Raw genomic sequence first — 27,999 nt, forward strand, 5'->3', positions numbered from 1 at the left:
AGTGATCACCAGTTGTTATTTAAGCAAGGAGGACGGGTCCCGATGCGTCTGGGTCCTTCCTTGTAGTGTTTTGGGAGGTTTTCCTTGACGCTGATGCCCTCAGCCTGCTCATCCGTGTTTTTTTGGTCCTGAAATCTGTAAAGTAGCTTGAAAACGACGTCCATTGTACAAGGAGTTAAACAAATAAATCTGACAAGCAAGTTAGTCAGTACAGCTATTAAGATACTAATTAGCTCACTGTGCTAATACAGTCTATCAGTAATATCATTCATTGACTAATTAAAAATAATAAGATTCATAAATGAGCACCGAGCTTCAGATTCATGACAACGATTCATGATTCATGACAATTTACAGCTTCCAAAACTAACTTTTTAACCATTACAGTCATCTGTCCAACAGGCAACGAAATATTCAGGAAATAAAACCCCAGATATGTAACCCGGACGCCCAGGCTACTGATTTGTCCACCCCTGGTGATGGTTTTCGGTCATTAAGGTCTGTTTTAAGGTCTAGTAGTCAAGGTGACTGGAGAGTTTAATAATTCAAAGACGATCAATCGGATTAATACAAGAATTAAGGACAAAAAAAAGAGTCTCGTGTTGGTCGGGCTTTCGTCTGCTCCACATTACCGCCATCCATCCCCTCAGAAGTCCATGGAAATGGAGCGCTGACCCGCGTCTGGTACGGTAGTGGCGTTGTTGCTGCGTATGGTGCCGTGGTTACGGATGCTGATGCTGCTGCATCCGCTGCTGATGCTTCCGGTCGCCCCGCCAACAGCGCCGGCCATCACCCCGCCCACAGTCCCGCCTATAGCTCCGCCCCTTCCGTAGATTTCGCACGGGATTTCCTCCATGACCCGGTCCTCGATGACCTGCTCGGCGCACTCGTGAGTCTGCTTGTAGCCGTAGCAGCTCTTCTTGTAGGTTCCCAGGCCGCTGTTGTTGAAGGTCTTCATGGTCTGCGGTTTGGAGAAGTCGTTGTGGTACGACAGCTCCATGGAACCCAGGGCGCTCCGGTGCTGCTTGGCGCTACCGCCTCCGCAGTGGTGCTCGTGGATGCAGCGGGACGTGGTGGACGACCGGCGCATCTTCTGGAAGCTCTCGAGCTCCTCGTTCAGCTCGGCCAGGTCGGACGAGAGCTCCTTGTCACGCAGGGAGAAGAGCTCGTAGTGCGGAGGGTCGAACACCTCCTGGAGGCCGGATTTGTTAAAGACGGCCGGGCGGCGTGAAACCACCTTCTTGCGCGGCTGCTTCATCTGGACCAGAATGGAGATGATGAGCAGGACCAGCACGATGCCGGAGGAGATGCCGATAACCGTGCCGTGGGTCTTGGTGATCTGATGGAACAGACCCTTAGACTTTCGCTCTAGATATGGACAGGAAACACAGGAAGAGTTAGGAAGACCTGTGATGGTTGTGGCTTGATGAATGGATGGGTGGGTTCGGCTCGATGGATTGATTTGATCCGATATATAAACACACTTCACTGATGCTGTGTTCCGTTACTCGACCTAAGCTGTCTGAATTACAGTGAGCCTCTCTAGGGTTTTTATAACTCTGTTCATCAGGACGTTATATAATGGAGCTGCAGGCAAAGTTCATCCCACAAATGTCAGTTCAGTCACAGAGAACAGAGGCTAATTTAAGTACACACTCACCCCTGCAGTGGTTCTCATCCCACGGGTACACACAGTTCTGCACACCGTTACACACCAGCGAGTTGTTGATGCACATGTTGCTGTGGCAGAAGAACGTGTTGCTGGAACAGGGAGCTACGAGAGAACCACAAACCAAAAGACTAAAATAGTTAAGAGAACTGAAACTCGGGTCAATTAGTCAAGTCATTTATTGATCATGTGCACAGCAGTTGGGACATTTGTCTGAAAACCCAGTGATCTCTCTACTTACATCTATCTATCTTGTCTGTCTATCTATCCATCTGTCTGTCTATCTGTATACCTATCCATCCATCTGTCTGTCTGTCTGTCTATATACCTATCTAGCTATCTTTCTGTCTGTCTGTATACCTATCCATCTGTCTGTCTGCATACCTATCTATCTATCTGTCTGTCTATATACCTATCTAGCTATCTGTCTGTCTGTAGACCTATTTATCTGTCTGTCTATCTATCTATCTGTCTGTCTATCTGTATACCTATCTATCTGTCTGTCTGTCTATATACCTATATAGCTATCTGTCTGTCTGTAGACCTATCTATCTGTCTATCTATCTATCTGTCTGTCTATATGTCTGTCTACCTATCTGTCTGTCTGTTTACCTATCTATATGTCTGTATATCTATTTATATATCTACCTATCTATCTGTCTTTCTTTCTGTCTGGCTATTTATCTATCTATCTATCTGTCTGTATACCTATCTGTCTATCTATAATTCCTGTCTGTCTGTGTATATGTGCCTGTCTGTCTGTCTATCTGTATATCTACAGTATCTGTCTGTCTGTCATCTATCTATCTATCTATCTATCTATCTATCTATCTATCTATCTATCTATCTATCTATCTGTCTGTATGTCTATCTATCTGTCTGTCTGTCTGTCTGTCTGTCTATCTATCTATCTATCTATCTATCTATCTATCTATCTATCTGTCTGTCTGTCTGTCTTTCTATCTAGTGCTTCTATTTTGTGGACTGAACCTACATGTGTTTATCATACAAGAGCATGTAAGTGAGAGAGCGAGAGAGCGACAGAGAGAGAAGGGTGAAGGGAGAAGAGAGGTACGTGGGTAATGGAAAGCGACATGTCGCCTTCAGAGAGCCGCCGGCTGTTTTGGTGAACCCTGACTCTCACACCTTCTCCTCCTCTTCTCTCTCCTCATTCTTCTCCTCCTGTTCTCTGACATCCATCTAAATCCCCACGATCTACTTCTCTCTCTCTCTCTCTCTCTCTCTCTCACACACACACTCCCCGTGTTTCCTCTCACATTCTCTTCTACGTTACCTCTCCTACACCTCTGCTTTCAAATAACACACCCTCATTAATCAAGCTCATCTCTTTTCTTCAAAGTTGTAGAGTTTGATTGATTAGCACCAACCTAATGTTAAAAATGTTTAAAGCTACGTTTGAGTATACACCGATCAGCCATAACATTAAAACCACCTCCTTGTTTCTACACTCACTGTCCATGTTATCAGCTCCACTTACCATATAGAAGCACTTTGTACTTTGTCTACAATTACTGACTGTAGTCCATCTGTTTCTCTGCATGCTTTGTTACCCCCTTTCATGCTGTTCTGCTGGACCCCCACAGAGCAGGTATTATTTAGGTGGTGGATGATTCTCAGCACTGCAGTGACACTGACATGGTGGTGGTGTGTTAGTGTGTGTTGTGCTGGTATGAGTGGATCAGACACAGCAGCGCTGCTGGAGTTTTTAAACACCTCACTGTCACTGCTGGACTGAGAATAGTCCACCAACCAAAAACATCCAGCCGACAGCGCCCCGTGGGCAGCGTCCTGTGACCACTGATGAAGGTCTAGAAGATGACCGACTCAAACAGCAGCAATAGATGAGCGATCGTCTCTGACTTTACATCTACAAAGTGGACCGACTAGGTAGGAGTGTCTGATAGAGTGGACAGTGAGTGGACACGGTGTTTAAAAACTCCAGCAGCGCTGCTTTGTCTGATCCACTACAGTCAGTAATTGTAGAACTACAAAGTGTTTCTATATGGTAAGTGGAGCTGATAACATGAACAGTGGGTGTAGAAACAAGGAGGTGGTTTTAATGTTATGGCTGATCGGTCTATATATGACTATAGCTACAGTAAAAGCAGTGAAATACAGTCCCACACCCTGATTAGGTGGATCTACCAAGACTTCAGATATCGTCTCTTTTTCAAAATCACCGGTGACCCCACATGCTCCCGACTCACAGGTTTAAGAACTGCTGCGGAGTATTCCTAAAATCACCATCAAAACCCTGCTAAACGTGAGCTACACAACCTCGCACCCACGCACTGTGGCGCTGGTTGTTGAAGTGTGGCTAAGTGCATGTGACAGCGAGATGAGGAGGTCGTAACGCGCCTCTCGTCCCCCCCGTAGGAGAGACCGCGTCTTTCTCCGCTCACTTCCAAACTCATTAAGCCGCGGAATGAACGCGGCGCGAGTGCCAATGTGTTCGCTAAACGCGAAGAAAGAGAAACAGAGATAATGAGAGCGGAATGAAGAGATGGAGCGGCACATTTAGAAGATAATGAGAAGCTCGGAATGGAAGTAGAAAAGAGAGAGTGAGAGGAGGAGAGGAGGAGAGAGGTCTGAATGAGATCCTGATGGATACTAAGAATGATGGAGAAAGTGAAAGATAAAGAAGAGGGAAAGGATGCAAATGCTGGAAATGATGAGAGAGAGAGAGAGGTGTTGGGAGTGAAGGGAAGAACGATAAAGACAGAGCAGAAGAGACAGAACGTGAAAGCAAGACAGAAAGAGAAGAGCAGGAGAGAGCAACTCAAACATATTCATCAATCGTAATCAGAAGGTCGCTTGTTCAAGCCCCATATTTGCCAGGTTGCCTCTGTTGGGCCCTTGAGCAAGGTCCTTAACCCTCTTGTAGTATGCACAGTCACAATTGTAAGTCGCGTTGGATAAAAAGCGTCTGCTAAATGCCGTAAAAGTAAACGTAGGAGGAGATAACGAGAGAAAGCAGAAACTAAATGACGCTTGTTCTCTACAGCTGGGGACGGTACGGTGGCTAAGTGGGTAGCACTGTCGCCTCACAGCAAGAAGGTCCTGGGTTCGAACCCCAGGTGGGGTGGTCCGGGTCCTTTCTGTGTGGAGTTTGCATGTTCTCCCCGTGTCTGTGTGGGTTTCCTCCGGGAGCTCCGGTTTCCTCCCACAGTCCAAAGACGTGCAAGTGAGGTGAATTGAAGATACTAAATTGTCCAAGACTGTGTTGGATATAACCTTGTGAACTGAAGAGTCTTGTGTAATGAGTAACTATCGTTCCTGTCATGAATGTAACCAAAGTGTAAAACATGACGTTAAAATCCTAATAAACAAACAAACTACAGCTGGAATCTAGGCCTCAAATCTCCAGCGGTGCTATCAGCCGGTCAGGCACCTACCTACAGATACGATCGGCAATGTCTGGAAGGGGTGGCCGAGGCTCCGTGAACAACTGGTACTGCATTTCACATTCTAAACAGTCATTGTACTATTGTACTGTAGTAATTTTAATCACTGACAAGGACCTTTAAGGCCATTTTTGGGAATTTAGAACACTGGTAGCTCAGCGGTTAAGGTACTGAACTAGGATTCAGAAAGTTGTCAGTTCATGCCCCACCACTGCCAAGCTGCCACTGTTGGGCCCCTGACCTGATCAAGACCTTTAATTCTGAAAGGACTCAAATTCTCAGGTTTTATTTGTATTGTTATGTCTTTTACATCAACATCAGACCAACATCAGATGGCGCCGCAGATGGCGACACTGGTTAGGAGCTCCGTAGTGCTTTGTTTGTTTTTGTTTGTTTGTTATGGCATGTGTGATCCAAACACACTCCAATACAGCGCAGAAGATCTGCTGAACATTAGGCAGCTCATGCCACCAGGTATATTTCCTGATTTTTCATTTTCGGACAGTTTTTTGGACATTTTGGTCAGCGGAGCGGCTGCGCTCCTGAGCAGACGCAGGCGGATACGCAGACGTGGGAAGCGCGCCGGAGCGCTCGTCAAACTCCGACAGCGCGGACTTCGTACACCGAGACCTGGCTCACCGATTCCGTCCCGGACAGCGCGCTCCACCTGCACGGCTTTCATCTCCACCGAGCGGACCGCGACGCGGAGCTTTCCGGCAAGAAAAAAGGCGGCGGAATTTGCTTTTATATCAACCAAGGCTGGTGTACAGATGTGACAGTGTTAATGAGAACATGCAGCCCTAATCTGGAATCACTTTTCTTGAACTGTAGACCGTTTTATTGTCCGCGGGAGTTTTCATCAGTTGTGCTTGTTGCTGTTTACATTCCACCTCAAGCGTGCGCGCGCGAGGCACTGAGCGCACTCGCTGATCAGATCCTCAGCGTGGAGCACAAACACACAGACTCTGTTTTCATCATCTTAGGGGACTTTAACAGAGCAAAACTTAACAACGAACTACCTAAATACAGACAGCATGTTACCTGCCCCACCAGGGAGAGCAACATTTTAGATCACTGCTATACTGTATTTAAAGGTGCGTACCGCTCTGTCCCTCGTGCAGCACTGGGACTATCTGACCACTGTTTAGTTCATCTTCTCCCGACCTACAGACAGAAGCTCAAGTGTGCCAAACCTGTGGTCAGCACGGTGAAGAAATGGACTAATGAGGCTAAAGAAAGGCTTCAGGACTGCATGGAATTAACAGACTGGTGTGTGTTTGATGATGCCACAAGCAGCCTGGATGAACACACGGACACTGTGACATCTTACATCAGCTTTTGTGAAGACATCTGTGTTCCCACCAGGACTCGCATTAAATATAATAATGACAAGCCCTGGTTTAATGCCAAATTGAAACAGCTGCGCCGGTCTAAGGAGGTAGCATATAGAAGTGGGGATCGGGCGCTGTACAACCAGGCAAGGAACACCCTAACCAAAGAGATCAAGGCTGCAAAGAAGAACTACTCCAACAAGCTAAGCAGCATGATGTCCACAAATGAGCCATCAACCGCCTGGAGGTGTCTGCAGAACATCACCAGCTACAAAAGGCCACCTACACAGACAATGGGAGATCGTCAACTGGCCGACGACCTTAACAGATTCTACTGCAGGTTTGAACAGCCCAGCAACGAGCTCCCATCCAACACCACTTCACACCCATCTGACTATCAGCCACCCATCCAGCCTGCCCTGAAGATCTGCGAGGAAGACGTGCTGAGACTTTTTAAAAAACAGAAAGTCAAGAAGGCCCCAGGTCCTGATGGAATCTCTCCCTCCTGCCTGAGGACCTGTGCAGACCAGCTTGCACCTGTCTTCACTAAGATCTTCAACAGATCACTGGAGCTGTGTGTGGTTCCATCCTGTTTTAAATGCTCCACAATAATACCCATTCCCAAAAAGGCAACTACCACAGGACTAAATGACTACAGACCTGTTGCCCTGACCTCTGTGGTCATGAAGTCCTTTGAAAGACTGGTTCTCAACCACATTAAGGAAATCACGGACCCCCTGCTAGACCCCCTGCAATTTGCCTATCGGGCCAACCGGTCGGTGGACGATGCAGTGAACATGGGTCTCCACTTCATCCTTCAACACCTTGATCACCCGGGAACTTATGCAAGAATTCTGTTCCTGGACTTCAGCTCAGCCTTCAACACAATTATTCCAGGACAATTACACAGCAAACTGGCTGAACTCAGCGTACCAGCCTCCACCTGCCAGTGGATAACTGACTTTCTTACTGGCAGAAAACAGCAGGTGAGGCTGGGAAAGTGTACTTCAGGGACCAGAACCATCAGCACAGGTGCCCCACAGGGTTGTGTACTCTCCCCACTGCTCTTCTCGCTGTACACAAATGACTGTACCTCCATGGACTCCTCTGTTAAAATCCTGAAGTTTGCAGATGACACTACAGTCATTGGTCTCATCAGTGACAGTAATGAGTCTGCTTATAGACGGGTGGTTGATCAGGTTGTCCTCTGGAGCAGTCAGAACAATCTGGAGCTGAACACAGCAAAAACAGTGGAGATGACCGTGGACTTCAGGAGGAGACCCCCAACCCTGCCAGCACTCACCATCCTAGACAGGACTGTGATGGCTGTGGAGTCCTACAAGTTCCTGGGCACAACGATCTCCAAGGACCTGAAGTGGGACAGCAACATCAACTCCATCATCAAGAGGGCTCAACAGAGGATGTACTTTCTGTACCAGCTGAGGAAGTTCAACCTACCCCAAGAGCTGATGGTGCAGTTCTACACAGCCATCATAGAGTCCATCGTCACCACATCCATCACAGTGTGGGGCAGCGCTATCACAAAACATGACACCAAGAGACTGCAGCGCATCATCAAGTCTGCAGAGAGGACCATCGGTGTAAAGCTGCCCACACTGCTGGACCTGCATGCCTCCAGAACCAGGAAGCGTGCAGAGAAAATCATCACTGACCCGTCTCACCCTGGTCATCACCTGTTTCGGTGCCTTCCATCAGGCCGACGCTTCAGCCACATGAAGACCCGAACGACCAGGCTACAAAGAAGCTTTTATCCAAACTCCATTACGCTCATGAACAATTGAACACTACTGTACTGTTAATACTCGGGACACTTGCACATCAAAAACTACCTATTTCATTTATGTAATGGCATACACAGGATTTTCACCTTTACTTGCATTTCATATTTATATATTTTTATATTTTCTATAGTTTTTATATTGCACAAAACTGCACCTTTTTAAAATTACAATGTAAATTGCACATGCTAAATGTTTACAATGTTTTCTATGTTTACAGGTATGAATGTGTGTGTTAGAGAGAGTGAGCTGTGTGAATAAGATTGTCTGTATTGTATTTTTCGTGCACTGCAAGCATCTGTGTAACCAAAAGCAAATTCCTTGTATGTGTGAGCATACTTGGCCAATAAAGCCCGATTCCGATTCTGATTCTGATTCTGATTTAATTACACTGGTACCTTGAAACTCAGCGTCACTCGGTTCTGGGAGTGGCGTTGAGTTTAAAAGACGTTGAGTTTCAAGGTATTTTTTCCCATAAGGATGTTTGGGAAACCTGTTAATGCGTCCATGGTCCCGTGGAACTGCACATATTTTAGGCTCATGTCAAATAATGAGGTTTTTGACACTTATACACTGAAACTAAGATAAGATTCCTTTATTGATCCCCATGGGGGACAAAAATAACACAAATATAATATAAAAACACTGAAATATACAACAATACAACAAAACCTGCACTTTACCTTCTTCTGTATTGTTTCCTTATGCTTCTTCATCATTTAAGGGAAACGTCAAGTTAAAGGGTACACATTTAACAACAAAGGGCATCGAGTTTCGAAGATTTCGAGTTTATGGGCTGTCGAGTTACAAGGTACCGCTGTATTAGGTAACAGAATCACAAAAAGCCATGACAAACGAACATTTAAATTAATGACATACAGCATATGCTTTTATCCAAACATTGCACGCAATTGATCATTAAGAGCCTTGCTCAAGGGCTCAACAATGTCAGCCTGACTGCCTGGCAGTTGTGAGGTTCGAACCGGCAACCTTCAGATTACTCTGTCCTACTCCGTCTCTTATGATTGTATGTGAACTTGTGACAGTAGAGGAAAGTGGGACAATATGAAAGAGATAAATGAGAATTCAAAAATAAACTGAGAGAGGCGAGGACGGCAGGATCAGGTCTGTTCTGTTCTCACTTCACTTATTAGAAGTGTATTCAGAGTGACAGTGGAATCTGCGGCGCCACTTCAGCGCTTTATCAAGATTAATGTGTCTCTTACGGCTTTCAGATGAGACTCGTTCCCTCGTTTCAGTCAGACGTGCGCCACTCTCCATATCGGACACACCCCGAACACACCTCACAGCCAGCGCGCCCCTGACATTTCGTCCTCAGAAGTGTATTCTGGGTCGTTATGACTATGAAATATCTGGATCGGGCGCCGGAAGCGACCTGCGCTGACATTTTCCTTTTGTTTGTTCGGTTCAAAGGCGGCACGGTTTGAGACCGAGCTCGTACGCCGCTTGATTGATGGAGGTAATAAATCTGGCCTCGCCTGCCGCGCGGGTTCAGAGAGCTGCGTCGGCGTTGTTTACTGGCTTTCTGATGGGGGGCACGCCCGCCGCTCTGAGCTACAGCGGTGACCGAGCCACTGCGCCGTTAATTCCACTGATGATCCAGGTGTTTAATACAAATATCACATGCTGGAGCAGGAGCCACGCTTCTCTCGGTGATAATTATAAGCTGTTTGTGTACAACACGTCGCTTTTTTCATTCATTAATCTGGCAGACGCTCATGCGATGTTTCCTAAATCAGCCAGGATAAACAAGGAGGGATGTGTTTGCTGACATACTAGGGAGCACACGGGTATCAATATAGCACTGTGCAAAGCACATACATACATTAAGCTATATGCAAACAAAATATAAGCTGTGCTACTATTCAAACTTTATTTAGCTATTTGGCAAACCAATTTTAGCTAGTCTGGAACCAGGCAGCACTCCTAATGGTGTCTCGAGGAATGTCCAAGATCTTGGAAGTCTTCGTATACACCTCGTCCTTTTGGTGCAATGAACTGACCCCCTTCTATGAGCAGCTCTTTAGTTTTTACTATGGCTGCAACACACCTTAAACACCTGAATCTTTTGGTGGTGTTTATATAAAACATCACAGCTTAAGCAGATGAAGGCTGGTTATTAAACCTAACTAGTAATCAGAAGATTGCTGGTTCAAGCCTCACCACTGCCAGGTTGCCACTGTTGGGCCCTTGAGCAAGGTCCTTAACCCTCAGTTGCTCAGACTGTATACTGTCACAGTACTGTAAATGATGTACTGTACAGTACTGTAAAAGTAAATGATGGTTTAATCATGTTGCAACCCATCTTTAGGTTCTACAGACTAGCAGTAGGTCTTAAGTTCAGCAGTATTAATTTAAGGGTTGAATAACTGTCTCAAACGATCCTGCTACTCTAAAATATCACATCATTTATTGTCTGTCTTCATTTGCTGCATCGTTCGACTTCATTTACAGTGAAACCGAGCCCTGCAGAGACGTTCAGAGATATAACAATGCATTTTATTTAGCAGGGGTTGCAACTGTACCTTTACGAATAAAGTAAGGCTTTTACACAAGGTACCACAAGCATTTAATCACCCAGATCATCACTTATTGATCTAAAAGCCCTTTTTTGGCAGAAATTAATAATCATTAAAGTAAACGAGGTGATTATTGTGGTTGTACACTAGGATTCAAACCCTTATATGGACCCAAAGAGAGATTTAGACAGATCACACAGATTAAATCAAACCAAAACTGGACTGATAACATCCATGTGTGGGTCAACTAAGACTAGGTTGAAACAATATTGACCACTTCTGGCCATCTCTGATCAGTTTGTAGCTTATTTGGGAGTGACCACATGCACACAGATCCACAAGTCCCAGTAAATGCCTAAATCATGAGCGATGCTCATTCATCAGTGACAGATAAATAACGCCCCCATTCTATTAATTCTGACTCGTGAGGCTGTAAAATGCGCTGGGTTGAGCCGGGTTGAGCCGGATTAATTGGCTTTTTGATACCGCTGCTGTGTACGGCGTCAGCTTGAATTAACTGTAGGCTTCTCCGAATGGACCGCGAGCGCCCGTGTTCTCTGCGCTGCTCGTACTGCACCAAGAACACTTTACTTCCCTAATCGATGATTTAACTCCTCATTTTAGATCGGTTAAAAGCCTAGTCAGGAAAAAAACACGTACCATAAATGTTTATTTCCAGACATTAGCCCGGCTGCCAGTGTTAGTGCTACGCCGGATGTGAGCGCGGCGGTATTAGACCTTTGTGTTGTTGCCGTTAGCGCGCACACTTTAAATGAGAGCTGAAATCAGAGTGCAGTGCCGCAGGCCGGAGCAGATCTTTATTTAATGGTTTTATATTCGCGTGCCAGCACTGGCGGTGGCACCTGCCTGGAGCGCGTTAAGGGATGAAATATGAATGACTTCTCTCAACTTTCTTAATCTGACTCGGTACAGCCACCTTAAGAACCTCAAGCAGTTTTCTAAGACTTGATGAAGTCCAGGACGCTCTGGTCTCAACCGGTGGTGTAGCCCAATCCATACACACCAGTCTGATATATATATATACAGTGGAACCTCGATTTAACAGACCTAAATGTAACAAATGTCGAATTTAATGGACAAAATCTGGTAAACCGAATGTCCAGTCCAATTGTTTAAAACTCCCTTGAGACCTGTAGTTCAGTAATCGTCCACTAGACGGCGCTCGTATCTCTGTTCACATAAGTAATAGACTTTATTACACTTATTGATTATTACACATTCATTCAATTGTGTATCTCCAATTGCGCTCACAGAGGAAACCCACACAGACACGGGGAGAACATGCAAACTCCACACACAGAAAGGACCCGGCCACTCTATCTGTGAATTGAAGTGCTACCAAAGCCAGTAGACCCACCAAACCTGGTGTGTTCGGACTACACTCTTACATTTACATTTTCAGCATTTAGCAGACGCTTTTATCCAAAGCGACTTACACACAATGAGCGGAACACGATGAGCAATTGAGGGTTAAGGGCCTTGCTCAGGGACCCAACAGTGGGATGGCAGGGCTTGAACCGGCAACCTTCTGTTTACTAGTCCAGTACCTTAACCACTGAGCTATCACTGGCCCTCACTCTTCATATATATTTATTTCTGCCCTCTGCCCCTAATATTTAATATCAACATAAACATGACCTTTATTTTGCTATACTGCTGGAACTAATATTGTAGCTTACTGGAGTGGATATTTGGGAGAACTACACCACACATGTGATACCAGTTAAATCCCCACTTAACGTTCCACTGCACTAACGACGCACTATACGGTTCGTGTTTGCCCTCGTTCCCTTCAGACGGAGCCGTGGATACTCACGATCCACGAAGGAGGTGAAGAGCATGCGGAAGCGGCTGAGGCGGCTGGTCTCGTCGGCCCACATGCGCACGACTCCCACCCCGCTGTCCAGCATCACGTCGTTGGCCACCGTGCTGCAGAACTTGGCCTTCAGGTTCTCGATGGCGCTGCTGCCGTCGTAAATGGCCACGAAGTTCCTCTTGCACTCGTTGGAGTTCTCCATCTGGTACTCCAGGAAGCGCAGGTAGATCTGCAGGTACGAAATGATGGAATTTCAAACATGTGAACATATAGAAGAAAAACGCCTTTATTGGTCATACACACAGATACACGGGTACAGTAGAAGGAAATTATATTCCCGCATATCCCAGATTGGGTTAAAGGCCTTGCTCAAGGGTCCAACAGTGGGTGCATAGCAAAGCCTGGATTCAAACCGATAATCTTCCAGTTGCTACCTTGTACTATCGTTAGGAACTTGAGATTAAAGTTATAAATATAAAAAATGTGATTTTTTTTTTGCAAGGCCTGCATTTGACTGACACGTCTTTAATGATTATTATGTAATATCACTTATTTATTACCTATTATTATTATGTCACAGCCACATTATGTCTGACCGGTCTGTGCCAAACACATTTTCCTGAAAATAAATCCCTGATTTTGGAGTTTAAAGTGACTTTAAATTCCCAGTCGGTCCAGTACAGGAGTGATTTATTGCCTGCGAGTCGCTCTGTGGTCAGTATTGACACACACACACACACACACACACACACCACACACACTGTAGTGAAGTGAAGCAAGTGCTTAATCGAAAAATGTTCGGAATACACACAAACTCACAAAGCATCAGCTGATAATGTATGTGTGTAATTCATCACACGTTAGGATTATGTTACGCCCTCTGGGTACTGTAATATACGCTCTATATTTAGGTGTTCTACTTTTGTTTTATTTATTCAGCCGCTACTTGACTACACAACATCCAGCCAAATATCTATTTACCTATCAACCGTTCATTCTGCCACCTCTTCATCCATCCACCCATTCATTTAATGAACAAGGCTTTTATTGATCAGTATGTGGAACATGGATGTATAGCTGGCTGGAAACATACATTTATTTATTTAGTCATGTCCATCTGTAAAGCTAAATCTATCCATTTTATCTATCTATCTGTAGCACATACATCAAGACACCTCCATCCATCCATCCGTCTATTCATCCATCCAACCAACCATCCATCCACCCGGTCAACAAAACCAAGTGTAGATCTATCCATCCGTCTATTCGTCTATCTATTCATTTATTCATCCATCCATTTATCCAACCATCCATCCATCCATTAATCCATCCATTCATGCTTCTATCCATCCATCCAGTCAACAGAACCAAATGTAGATTCATCCAGGAATGCAGAGACAGATCCATCCATCCATCCATCCATATTCATCCATCTATTCATCCATCCATCCAACCATCCATGCTTATATCCATCCATCCATCCATCCATCTTCCGATCCATTCCTTCTTCTTTTCTTTCATCCATTGTTCTGTCCATCCATCCTTCTATTCATCCACCCATCCAACCATCCATCCACTCAACATAACCAAATGTAGATTCATCCAGGCATCCACAGAGACAGATCCATCCTTCCATCCATTCATCTATCTATTTATCCATTCATCCATCAATCCATTTACCCGTCCAACCATCTATTCATCCATCTATTCATACATCCATCCACCCACAGCCACTGGCTCTGTTTACTTTGTGGCTGGATTGTTGGATGGATTAATAGATGAATGGATTTGGCTCTCTTGATGAACTGATGATGGGCCAATCATCAATAAATTAAGCTATATCTATGTTTTTATTAAACATTAGAAGACTCCTTCAACTCCCTCTTGTTATTTTGTAATGTGTTTGAAGCATGCTAAGTGTTCTCGTTCAGTTTGTGCCTGTATGGGCGTGTAATCTCCTATCCATCTTCCACCTCCTCCACCCCGACATGTATTCCTGCTCCTGCTGATTCTGCGCTTCGGCCGTTTCTGCATCATCGGCCAAATACCTGCTAACGCTGCAGTGCTAATTTCAGCCTGCCTTCAAAAAGTCTCCTTAGCACAGACAGGGGTTCGGGGGCCTGGAAATCCCCCGTGAGCTAATCAATACTGAGGGGTTTTATTTTAGGGGTGCTCAGGTTGTGAGATGAGAAGTGAAAAGGTGACCTTGGAATGAGGAGGTGCACGGATGGTCCAGATGCAGTCCAGAGCATCGCCTGGTTTCACTTTGTCCTCCTCGTCCACCTGGCTGGACCGGACGAAGCCGTCCGAGCCGCTGATCTCGAACTGACAGTCTGAAGTGAGGAGAAATGGGTGCAAAGAGAAGAAATCCATAAAAAGGAAGAAAAAACAGAGCAGGAGGAAAAACTGAGACACAAACGGGTGCGAATGGAGACGCTGGAGGAAATAAGGACTGGTGAAATCACACTTACAAGGATGAGATGGATTCACACTGATGCCGGGGTGAACGGATCGCTCTCAGTCAGCCTCACAGCACACACAGAGCTCCTCAGACGGAATAGAAGGAGGCAGCGAATGATAAAGGGGCTTACCTGGGATGGGATTTAACAGTCCACCCACGTGCAGTTTAAAATCTGGGTCTGAAATGATAAGGCAGACGAAGGAAATTAGGCTGGGGGTAAAGTCGGCTTTAAAAGAGCTGCTTCTACTATATTAGTGCATATAGGACAAAAAACACAGTAGGATTTATTTATACGATACACTCTATTTAATTCTTTTAGTTTATAGACATTAAACCACTTAATCCATGTCACTGCAGTTTTTCGCATTTTCTTCAATCCAGCAGCCGATTCAGTTCATCTGCTGATTAGTAAGAGATGAACGCGGCTCACTGGAGCACGTAAAAAGACAGACGAGGAAGAGCGGCCGTGTTTACTAAACAGATACCGATAGGTCTGTAGAGCAGCCGCAGCAACAATTATTCTATTAAATCCATCAAATAAATCAGAAACGCTTCGTCTGGCACTCTGGTTACAGCAAGAGTTCTGAGGCTGAGAAAAATAAATGTATTTTATTTCTGTATTTATTTATTAGGATTTTAACGTCATGTTTTACACACTTTGGTGTGTTACTGGCTACACAAGGTTCATCAGTTCGTGTTTGTTCTATTTTATTCACGCATTTTCTCCCAATTTAGTCTAGTCAATTTGTCTTCCGCTGCTGGTGGATCCCTGATTGCAGGTGAGGTGGGTATATTGCTGCTCACGCCTCCTCAGCCTTTAGCGGAACCCTTTTCCGCCCATGCGCTCTGCACAGGCGCCTCTACATCTGCCAATCAGGGTCCTTACACAGCATTTGAAGATCCCGCCCTAGCAGAAACGTGCCTGCTGCAGGCACTGCCAATTATGCCCACTAGATGGCGCACAGCCGACCGGTGGCAACGCCGAGTTTCGAACCGAGGAGTTCAGAATCTCGGCGCTGGTGCGCTCGCGGAATATCACAGACCCACGCAGACACGGGGAGGACATGCAAACTCCACACAGAAAGGACCCGGACCGCTCCACCTGGGAATCAAACCCAGGACCTTCTTCCGTGCCGCCCTCACTGCTAATGTAAAGCACAGCAAAATGACCGTAGCTTAAAGCTTCCACAATCTGTGCTTTAAAGAGCCATAAAGCCAATCAATAGTAATACAAACCTTATATTTTAGCAGACGCTTTTATCCAAAGTGACTTACAGTACTGTGACAGTTTATTGTCTAAGCAATTGAAGGTTAAGGGTCTTGCTCAAGGGGCCAACAGCGCCGACCTGGCAGTGGTGGGGCTTAAACCCCAGTCCAGTACTTTAACCACTAGGCTACATCTGCCCTACATGCACCAGGAGTAACCAAGAGTTCTACTTGTTTGTATTTGTGTTTGTATACGTGAACATCGGTATTAGATGTTCAGAGCCGTCTGTACTCGGAAAGAAAATGTCATTGTTGAAATAAAGCAGACGTCAGATCTTGTAGATACACGGTACTCCCCACTTACAAACCTGCTGTCAAAGATGCTTAACAGGAGCTGAATTTTGTGCACGAGAGCAGAAAAATGGTACGGCGAAGCAAAATACGCAGAATAACACACCGCCTGACGTTTACTGCAATAAATCAGTGTGTGTGTGTGTGTGATACATTTAATACTGCATGTGCTCATGTTAAATATATAATCTATTATCTGCTTAGTAGTAATATATTCATCAGGACTGGATAAATACTTCATTAGGATGGGTGCATACGATTAACTGTGCTGTCTGGGTACTTCGCAGAGTCCTTTCTGTGTGGAGTTTGCATGTTCTCCCTGTGTCTTTGTGGGTTTCCTCCCACCCCCAATCCAAAGACATGTATTTAGGCTAACTGGAGGTATCACAAATCACCCTAAGTGTGTGTGTGTGTGTGTGTTTATTTAGGTGTAGTTTCTTTTATTTTAGAGCATTATTAACTCTTGGGTGGGTCGTGAGGCCAATTTTAACAGGCACAAACACAAAATGAACTTGTACATGTACGCCCCCCTGTGGAGGCTTTACGTTACATCTTGTAAGCCACAGTGGGACCAGATCGTTTTGTGTTCCCTGCTTTAGAGGGCGCTTGGGTGGAACAGTGGGTCTGTCATGTTAGTCCACCACCACTGAGATCCAGGTTCGAATCTCAGCGGCGCTATTGGCTGGCAGATCGGCACCCTGTTCCCGTCTTGTGACCCTGACCAGGATGAATTGTAAAAGTCTACCTGCTATGTACGTGTATTTAACCCGGAAGCCGAGGCCCTCGAGCTCCTCGTCGCTGGTGAATTTGACCCACATGAAGCGGCCGGTGGAGGTGACCACGCCGGGGCTCTTCGGGCCGCAGTAGCGATCGATGAGCGGGGAGAAGCCGAAGGGTCCGTCTCTTATCTCCAGGTGATCGAAACGGCACTCGAACGAAGGCTCGATGTAGTAGTTCTTGTCAAAGGCCAGCTCGATTCTCTGGCGAGGCAGCGCTGGGGGGGGGTTGAAAGGTATGATTGAGCATTCAACAATTATGTGTATAGAAATTAAATAAATAAATGTACTGATGCATACGAGCAGTTTTAATACCATCAGCCCACATCATTCTGAAACATCCAGTTGGATTTTTAGTAAAATACCGTATGGCCCAGAAAATCGAGCTTACTTCCGATTGGTCGGGGTTGTAGAGAGGACGTCTCCCCTGAGAGAACTTTATTAATGATATCATTAGTGTTCGTTCGAGGTCAACGTTAATCACATTAATCACTCATCAGTTCCATAGAGCAGGAATTTTAGGCCACTCGGTAATACACTTGGATCTGGGTTTAATTACCTACCCTCGAGGACATACACACACTCCTTGTTGGGCGGGTAGCTGTTAGGGTAGTTCGGGGACATAAATTGGCCCCCACTGATGGTCTTGGTCCATATACCGCACTGTTCATTTCTGGCTGCAGGTCCATCTTCGTTCTGCGTCTCTGTAAAGATAGATGGGATCAGATCAGGGTCATTAAAAGGAATAGATCAAAATAAATACAAACCCCATTATCATAAAAAGTTGGGACATTTTGTAGAATGCAACACAAACAAGAATCTGTGGTCTGTTAATTCTCATCATCCTCTATCAAACTGAAAGATTTCCAGTGTTTTTCTGACCATTTTTTGTATTTGTCTCTTTAAATAACACAGCCTTAGGTGGCATTTCCTGATGCAGTGGTAGACTGTGTTGAGTGACAACGGTTTTCTGAAGTACTCCTATCCCCATGTCGCTATATTTATCACAGCAGCTTGACGTTTTTTCGTGCAGTGCCCTCTGAAAGTGCGCTTATTCAACAGTTGTTTCATTTTGACTCGTTTGAGAGCTGATAAATTGGACGCCACGCAGTAACCTGGGTGCACATGTGTACATGTTCTCCTTGTGTCTGGTTCCTTTTAACCTGCCTGTAACGTGCAAAAGCTATCTTAGCTGCTTAAAATATCAAGTAGGCATAAGTGAGTGAGTAACTGAGTGTGTGACTGACTGAGTGAGTAACTGAGTGTGTTAAGCCCTGATGCCACAGTGCATGCAGAAAAATGTGAGTGAGGATACTGAACCTTACCTCTGATCCTCTGTGCCAGAGCAAAGCCCTCTTCTATTATAAACAGAAGAATCCAGGCTGCAGGAGGGGGAAAAGAATCATTAAAACACTGTAGATAGTCCAAAAAGCTTAGCAACACCCTAGCAACCACCTGAGACATCACAGCAGCATTATACCAAGCACCTGAAACACCTTTATATAATAGGGAATTACTTAGGCTTTAAAATATATATGAATTCTGACTTTTATATTCATTTATTAACTATTTATTATTCATGATGTGTATTAGGGTGGCACAGCACATCTCAGGTACAAGGTTTTATCCTAGACTTTGGTTGTATGGAGTTGGGTTGGTTCCCAGACTAGGCTCCAGACCCACTCCCATCCTGATCAGTCTAAAAAAAAGCTCACCGGGGAAGATTTCACGCTTTTTTTATTAAATGCAGATTTACAGTCACTCGCTAGACAACCATAGCAAAGTAAATACTGTAATGCAGGGAGTTTCAAACCCTGGGTAGCGCCCCTTAGGTGGGTCGCGAGAAAAATAATAATAATTAAATAAACTTGTGCGCAAACGCCCCCTTGTGGAGGCTTTATGTTACATCTTGTACACCACAGTGGGACCAGATTGTACATATTAATGTAATGTATATTGTGTATCCTGAAAATGTCCTCACCAACCCCTAACATCTGTTATGCTAACATAGCGCTGACACAGTACGGCTGCTGTGGGGGCACGATTAGGTATTTTGGGCACCGCACACTTTCCTTCTTTGTATTTTTTTATATTCAGTACATAGTCAGAGCCAGATCCAATGGAACTGTGGGTACTTCAGTACAGTACATCAGTAGGCACTGCAAGCTGTTTTTTTAGACCTAGGGGCAATTAGTAGCCAGTAACCTAAAGAAAAGCCACACAGACACACAAAACGTTATGTTGTCATATTATCTATCCAGCCCTCAGATTTCATGTTTTTCAGTTGTATTCGGCTCCAAATCAATTCCTCTTATGAACAGTTTGTGCTGAAAATTCTGTGTGTGTGTGTGTGTGTGTGTGTGCCTCAAGCCTCGACTAGCTGCTCCTCAGACTGAAGCTCTAAAATCTCTCCGACTTTAAGAGCGGTGGTGTTTGACATCACGGTCCATTCTGCGGACAGACGCCAGTGGCATTGTGGGTAGAACGGTGTATGAGGACATGGAGCAGTTGCGTGAAGAAGCTGCAGGAAGAGCCGTAACGAATCCGACATCTTATCATTCCCAGTACGCGCTCCATTACATTTACATTTTACATTTTCAGCATTTAGCAGACGCTTTTATCCAAAGCGACTTACACAATGAGCTGAACACAATGAGCAATTGAGGGTTAAGGGCCTTGCTCAGGGACCCAACAGTGGCAACTTGGTGGTGGCGGGGCTTGAACCGGCAACCTTTTGTTTACTAGTCCAGTACCTTAACCACTGCGCTATCACTGGCCCAATCATGATCAGGGTAGTAATACATTCTGAAAAAGCAGCACACTTTCATTCCTCTACATTTTTGTCACTGTGGAGCAGTCAGTCCACCTACAGGCATCATTTTCGAGGCTGAAAAATGCGTACTGACAAACAACCAAAGGCAGTTATTAAGCACTGTGTGGCACCAATGCGCCACTGTAATGCCCAAAACCAGATTAAAACAGATAACGCTAGTTATTAGGGATGCGTCTTCTGTCTGAAGTCCATTATTGATGGTATTATTCAGACAAACAAGCCATTTTGTCAATTGTATTAAAGTTTGTGGACGCCTTTAATAGCATCGACTATTCTAAAAGGCTTACACTAGATTTTAGATCACTACAAGGGATTTAGCCACCAGAACATTAGTGAGCATTAGTAAAGCTCACTTGTATCACACCAAACATGCCAAAATATTATTTAGATAACTGCGTTCTGTGGCATTCTATCTTGCAGTTATTCCTCCTTTAATTTAGCCCACTGTACCAGGCTTTCAGCATCCAGACTCCCTGATGATGAACCATATTTCAGCACTGTAGACCAGGCGTTTTCAACCTTACTGGACATCCGCCCCCTTCCGTGTGCTGACCTTGAACTTGGGCGGGTATTCTGTCGATTTATTCTACCCACTGAGATGTCCTACTGAGCATGCGTACATCTGTTTCAACTCGTTAAGTGAAACGCGAATAATTTGGATCTAAAGAAATGTGCTACCTATACTGTTTAATAGGATATATATATATCAACATGTGCCACATATAGTGTTTGATAAGATATATGTCTATCAACATGTGCTACCACTTACAATAACATATACATCTATTGAGATGTGCTACCTATACTTTATAATAACATATAGATCTATCGAGATGTGTTACCTATAGTATTTAATAAGATATAGATCTATAAATATGTACTACCTATACATAATAATAACATATAGATCTATCGAGATGTATCATCTATACTTTATAATAACATATAGATCTATCGAGATGTGTTATCTATACTATATAATAACATATACATCTATCGAGATCTATCATCTATACTTTATAATAACATATACATCTATCGAGATCTATCATCTATACTTTATAATAACATATAGATATATCAAGGTGTGTTACCTATAGTATTTAATAAGATATAGATCTATAAATATGTACTACCTATACATAATAATAACATATTGATATATCGAGATGTATTATCTATACTTTATAATAACATATAGATTTATCGAGATGTGTTATCTATACTATATAATAACATATAGATTTATCGAGATGTATTATCTATACTTTATAATAACATATAGATTTATCGAGATGTGTTATCTATACTATATAATAACATATAGATTTATCGAGATCTATCATCTATACTTTATAATAACATATAGATCTATCGAGATGTATTATCTATACTTTATAATAACATATAGATCTATCGAGATGTATCATCTATACTTTATAATAACATATAGATCTATCGAGATGTATTATCTATACTTTATAATAACATATAGATCTATCGAGATGTATTATCTATACTTTATAATAACATATAGATCTATCGAGATGTATTATCTATACTTTATAATAACATATAGATCTATCGAGATGTATTATCTATACTTTATAATAACATATAGATCTATCGAGATGTATTATCTATACTTTATAATAACATATAGATCTATCGAGATGTATTATCTATACTTTATAATAACATATAGATCTATCGAGATGTATTATCTATACTTTATAATAACATATAGATCTATCGAGATGTATTATCTATACTTTATAATAACATATAGATATATCAAGGTGTGTTACCTATACTTTTTAATAACATATAGATCTATGGAGATGTGTTATCTTTACTTTATGATAAGATACTTTATAATCAGATATAGATCTATCAAGATGTGCTGCCTATAGTATTTAATAAGATATAGATCTATAAAGATGTACTACCTATGCATAATAATAACATATAGATATATCAAGATGTATCATCTATACTTTATAATAACATATAGATCTATTAAGTCTAGTTTGAATAAGAATAAATCTTTTCTATAATCTTTACTATCTTTACTATAAATATTTACTATATCTATAAATCTGCGCTACAGTAGGACATTTCTATAAGGTAGAACAAATCGGGCCCCATTAGCTTTTGTTAGCTTGACAAGCTAAATTTACTTCAAAAAGATAATACATTTACCTACTTTATTCAATGCGATATTATAGAAATTTGTGGTCAGTTACAGCTAGTCGTAAATCGTAAAGCTGTTCTTGCTTTTGATGTAGTTGAGAGCATAAAACGTTACTTTACAAAACCAAGTAGAAGCAAAAGTACAACAATGCTAAGTTCGCTAGTTCAGGATACTGACAGGAAACTCAGGTGAGCTAACTTTTAGCTTCACGGACAGAACGAGCCTGACTTCACTATAGCTCTGTGGTAAAAGCCAGTTTAATTAAGTATCCCACCTGTAAAGACAGAGATAAACTACAGAATAATGTGTAGTCTGTAATATTCTGGTGTTATTTAAAACTACAGAATTCATTAACAACCGTGAAAACGGAGAGCTGACTGAGAGACACCCAGAACGTGCACAAGCTTCGGTTCATACGAATCGACTCCTGAATCACTTATAGCGATACTGTGAACAGAGCATCTCCCACTATACATGTATTAAGGACACACACACACACACGTCCTATAACAGCAGTCACTCAGTTTTTGTCACCGTTTTACTTCACTGTTAGTCCTATCTGTAAGTTTAGCTATCCAACTGTTCTTTTTTAAGCTTGAGCTGTTTTAAGACCCTGTAGTCCAACAGTGATGTGCTATACACCACTCCATTTATTGCTTGCTTCCCCAACCTCGTAGTTCAACAGTGATGTGCTATACACCAATCCATTTAGTGCTTTCAATGTTGGAGGTGATCCTCGGCTTGTGTGTCATGATTCAGTTTATTTTACACTTCCAGCTTTTATGCTTTGAATGGAAATTTTAATAATAGAATTTAACATTGCAAATTTAATTAAATGTGTTTTGTTTTTCACTGTTCCTACTATAAATAAATCTGATCTGTAAATAAAAGTATTTAATCACTTCAGCTGCCTTCAGCATTAACTGCACTAAAAGCGAGATTTTTTTCAAATACAGTCTGCTGAGTTTGTTTCCTTAAAAGCCCCACAGATACTGAAGCAGGTCAATAACGTTATCACTCATTCTTTCTGGGAGAAGACAGGAGCGCATTAATGTGCTGATAAGCGGCATGTGTCTCTAAATTAATGCCCACATTAACTCTGCTCATCAGAAACGATCCGGCACCCGTGCACCGTGCGACCTGCAGATAAGCCTCTCGCCTTTAAGCTTATAGATCAGGCTCGCGGTTTATCAGCGCCTGCACTGGCTGTCTCAGACACACAAACAAATCGAGTGAAACGCTGGATGAGTTCAGAGCTGCAGAAATCGGGGGGATTCTTCCGGAATGGTGACTTTCACACCCGAACGATCGGAGACTTATTATCTACCAAGGGTGATGATCTTAGTTCATAAACCTTCTCCTGCTGACCTTCTGGAATGGAAATCTGTTTCCACAGGAGTGTGAAACACAAAGCTCAGACCGTGTTTGGAACATTATACCCTGTTATATACTTAATAATGTACTTAATGGTGGGAATCTGGTCCCACTGGAGCCTACAAGATGTAATGTAAAGCCTCCACAAGGGGGCATTTGTACAAGTTCATTCCGTGTTTATGTGCCTGTTAAATTAGTTTATTTATTATTTTTGTCTGCAACCCAGTGACCTAGGGTTATTACTTTCAAGTCACTGTATTGTCCAAAAATGAGAATTTTAAAGGGTTGGTTGTATTGGCCAAACAGAAGGGGTGGGCATCGTGGGCATTAATTTAGAGACACATGCCCCTTATCAGCACATTAATGTGCTCCTGTCTTCTCCCAGAAAGAATGAGTGATAACGTTATTGACCTGCTTCAGTATCTGTGGGGCTTTTAGGGAAACAAACTCAGCAGACTATATTTCCTAAATCTTCTAAACTCTCGCTTTTAGTGCCGTTAATGCTGAACGCAGCTGAAGTACTTAAATACTTTTATTTACAGGTATAGAATTTATAGGAGGAACAGTAACAGCAAATTTGGGGCCAAAACAAAACACAATTAATTAAATTCAAAGCATAAAAATTGGAAGTGTAAAATAAATAGTCAAAAAGAAAAGCCCTGTATGGCAAGGTTTATATACAGAGATCCTATCCACTATTATGAAATACCCCTGTCCAGGGTATTCCTGCCCTGCGCCCAGTGTTTCCCAGTGGAACCAGACCTGCTGCGACCCTGACCAGGATAAAGCGCGTAATGAAAATAAAACGAGGGGGAAAATCTGTCGTATCTGGTGAAACTCCTGCCTGGTCGGTCTGAAAACCTGCAGCCATGACGGCCTTTTGTGACTGGTGTCCGATGTGTGTGTGTGTGTGTTGTCCAGGATCTGTTCCAGCCTTGCTCACGCATTGTGGATCAGGGTAGATCATTTAGTAAAGTCCATACTATCTGGGTTGTTTTATATATTTATAAGGAAACAGTGATATACACTACCTGGACATACACTATCTTTCTATTTTTTTGAATTCATGTGTTTCAGCCACAGCAGTGTGTAATAAATCAGTTATATAAATAAAATGACGTGCTTTAGGATAGACCCCTTCTTGTTCTTGTTATTATAAAGACATGAAGAAAAGCACTATGTGTGTCCTGCACAGAGCCCTGACCTCAGCCTCCCTGAACAGCTTTGGAATGAACTAGAACCTCCACATGAGTGACGGAATGGACACAAATTCCCACAGACATAAGTGGCTGGCGTTCTAGCAGAAATGATCACATAGAGGTCGCTCTGTTTTAACAGGATTTGTTTTGGAAATGGGGTGTCAAACAAGCTCTTGGATCGGGTGTCCAAATACTTTTGGCTATATAGTGTAGCTCCAAATCCAGTATGATCCAAAATGAGGATGCAGATTAGTATGAAGTGAGGCAGAATTGTGTCTCAGTTGCATTTATTGTCTATTTAAGCATTGCAGGACTGGACAGGCATAATTGGGCACATCAGTATGTGATTTGGGGTCCAGCTGTATCCAGCTGTGTGTGCACTATAATAAACAGGCTGTATTAAGGACCCACATCAGGAGCTTGAGTCGTGAGTGAGTGGATCCCATCACGCATGCGGACTCCAGCACAAACCCCTCACACTTTACAGATAATACATTTATTATGAGCGATGTGATGATTTATTAATCAAACGCTGCACCTGTAGGTGGCGACCTCAGTCCTGATTTATCACCAGCAACTTGTTAGATGGAAATCGGCTCAGACTGAACACGTCAAGGTTTTTCTTCCCACCAACAAACGATTATTTCTAATGCCAGTGCGTGGATTTGAAACGCTCCTGTTTTGCACACCGACACGTGTTTTTACGCACCGCTGCAAATCCTTAGAATAAAAACCCACGCAGCTGAACTCACCTCTGTGCATTTCCACTCCGCGCATTGTTTCCACCCTTTTCCACAAAAGCTCGGTTTATTCTTTTCCTTTATCTCTCCATCCTTTGCAATCCAGCGCGCCTGTGCTTTCTCAAAAATCTCAACTTTTACTCCACCCGAATAATTCCATCTGCTTTACAAAAGATCTGGAGAACCTCTGACATCCCCGAGCGCGCACCCGAGTCCCCCGGTTACACCGCGCCGTCCCGTTAATCCCATTTAGAAACGTGGATTCATTTATATCTCCGATCAGTGGTCAGATTCTCCGAGAAGCTGCTGGTTTGAATGAGCAGATGCTCGTAGGCAGCAGCTTCTTATACACACTCACACACACACACTCTCTCTCACACACACACCGTGCGCACAGAGCGCACCGAGCGCAAGTCTCCGCCTGGGAAGACGCACGCAGTCACAGCGCCATACGGAAAGCCAAAGGGTCCATAGAGCAGTTAGAATGGGAAATATTTAACCCTCCTAAAGAAGAATAGGATTTATAATTTTAACATTTGCTAAAGAGTTGAAATATGCAGAAAATACACAAAGAAAATAAATGATGTGATATTTTAGAGCAGCAGGATATTATTCAACCTGTAGGGAAGCTGTAGCCTAGTGGGTAAGGTACTGGATTAGTAATCAGAAGGTTGCCACTGTTGGGCCCTTGAGCAAGGCCCTTAACCCACAATTGCTTTGACAGTATGCTGTCACATCTGTAAGTCGCTTTGGATAAAATGTAATGTAAATGTAAACCCCTACACAATATTGCTGATATTATAACCTACTGTTAGTATGTAGGACCTAAAGTTGGGTTACAACCTGATTAAACCATCAGGACCTAATAACCACCCTTCACCTGCTTCAGCTGAAAACTAAGGAGCTGCTCACAACAGATGAGAGGGGATCATGATTCCCAAAGACCTTGAGCATTTCTAGATGTATTATCGTGAGTACCCAGCTTTGCTTTTGGCCAAGCCGGGCGCCCACACAGACATGATTGGCTAAGTCTGTGCATGGCTCAAGCCCTACGATGGATTGGCGCCATGTCCAGGGTGTGTTCATGCCTTGCACCCAATATTTCCAGATAACTGGATCCACCGCGACCCTAACCAGGATAAATCAGTTGATGAAAATATAAATTAAAGAAATGAACAATAATGATTGAGTTTAAGGTTCACCGGTCAGTGTTTAGTGCTTTTACTAAATCAAACATGTGCAGGGGTAGCGTAGTGGTCACAGATAAAAGTGTTTACAAATGGAACCGGACACACCGAGACCCTGATAAGGATAAATCGTTTGTTGATGGTTAATGATCGAATTGATTCTTGCTTTATGTGAACTCTCTGAGGAATCGGACACAAGTTTGATTCAAACGAATCGATTAACGGAATCGATTCTTCAGCCACTCGGTTGCCAGTCTGTTAGATGAATTGCGCTGTGAGCTACACAGTTAGAACTCATTATCATTAGACACGAATTATTGATCAATCTTTAATATTTATAATTTAAGGCAATAATATGAATCTGACTTTGATGTATCAAGTCAACAGCGGTGTGTTTTGTGTTCTGGAAGCTTGTTTGTTTACATCCACACTTCACTGTAGGTTTGTTTAAATGCGTGTTTACTAATAAAAAGATGTTGTTAAATATAAAACCATGTTTACTAGAAAGTTTGTCACTTCCTTAGAGTTATTTAAAACATAATTAAGCAATAAAATCAAAATAAATAAATTAAAAAACATCAGGGTTTGTGGATACCCGTGATGTGTAATTAGGGTTGCCAGGTGTTCTCAAAACCCGACACAAGGTGAGTTTTTTCGCTGCCACTTTCTGTATTTATTGGTTTATTTAAATAAATTTAGTTTATATAAGTATATACTTGGAGATACTGCTCCTTTTTGTTTATGTATAAAGGAATCATATGCTACTTTCGTCCTAGGAGGTAGTGTGTAGTGATAATTGGTCATTATTATATTGTTAGAAATGGAGGATGTCCAGGACTTGTACCATTTATGTATAAGGGCTTAAAAGGGTAATTATTAATACATTAGAAGTATGTATTTGGCTCTTGTTTTAACATTTGTAATAGGATGTTTATTTATTTACTCTAAAACATTTAAAATTAGAGCAGGAACTGTATTGATTATGTTTAGACTTAATTGGCCCATATCATTGAAATATAAATTGTGGAAAAGCTAAAAGATTGCTTTAACACTATTATTATTCTTATTAAGTGCCGT

The 27,999-nt window shown here is 42.9% G+C and overlaps 1 protein-coding gene across 1 annotated transcript; it reads right to left on the reverse strand.

The window, feature by feature from the left end:
• Nucleotides 1-360: 360 nt before the first annotated feature.
• Nucleotides 361-26,018, reverse strand: LOC134304071 (neuropilin and tolloid-like protein 2). The gene is made up of 9 exons (XM_062989618.1): nucleotides 25,748-26,018; nucleotides 18,721-18,777; nucleotides 17,959-18,099; nucleotides 17,365-17,613; nucleotides 15,193-15,240; nucleotides 14,807-14,934; nucleotides 12,602-12,830; nucleotides 1,661-1,774; nucleotides 361-1,368 (listed from the first exon to the last, which is right to left on the reverse strand). Exons 1-9 carry the CDS (start codon nucleotides 25,770-25,772, stop codon nucleotides 647-649), a joined length of 1,713 nt encoding a protein of 570 aa, XP_062845688.1. The 5' UTR covers nucleotides 25,773-26,018; the 3' UTR covers nucleotides 361-646.
• Between the last annotated feature and the right edge of the window lie 1,981 nt (nucleotides 26,019-27,999).

This window comes from Trichomycterus rosablanca, chromosome 27 (genome assembly GCF_030014385.1).
Source record: "Trichomycterus rosablanca isolate fTriRos1 chromosome 27, fTriRos1.hap1, whole genome shotgun sequence".
Classification (NCBI taxonomy): Eukaryota; Metazoa; Chordata; class Actinopteri; order Siluriformes; family Trichomycteridae; genus Trichomycterus; species Trichomycterus rosablanca.

Coding starts and splice junctions, on each gene's coding strand:
- LOC134304071 (XM_062989618.1), bottom strand. CDS start 25,772: ATGCGCGGAGTGGAAATGCACAGAG. Junction 14,935..15,192: donor ACTGTTAAATCCCATCCCAG/GTAAGCCCCTTT, acceptor TCCTCACTTCAG/ACTGTCAGTTCGAGATCAGC. Junction 1,369..1,660: donor GGATGAGAACCACTGCAGGG/GTGAGTGTGTAC, acceptor GTCCATATCTAG/AGCGAAAGTCTAAGGGTCTG.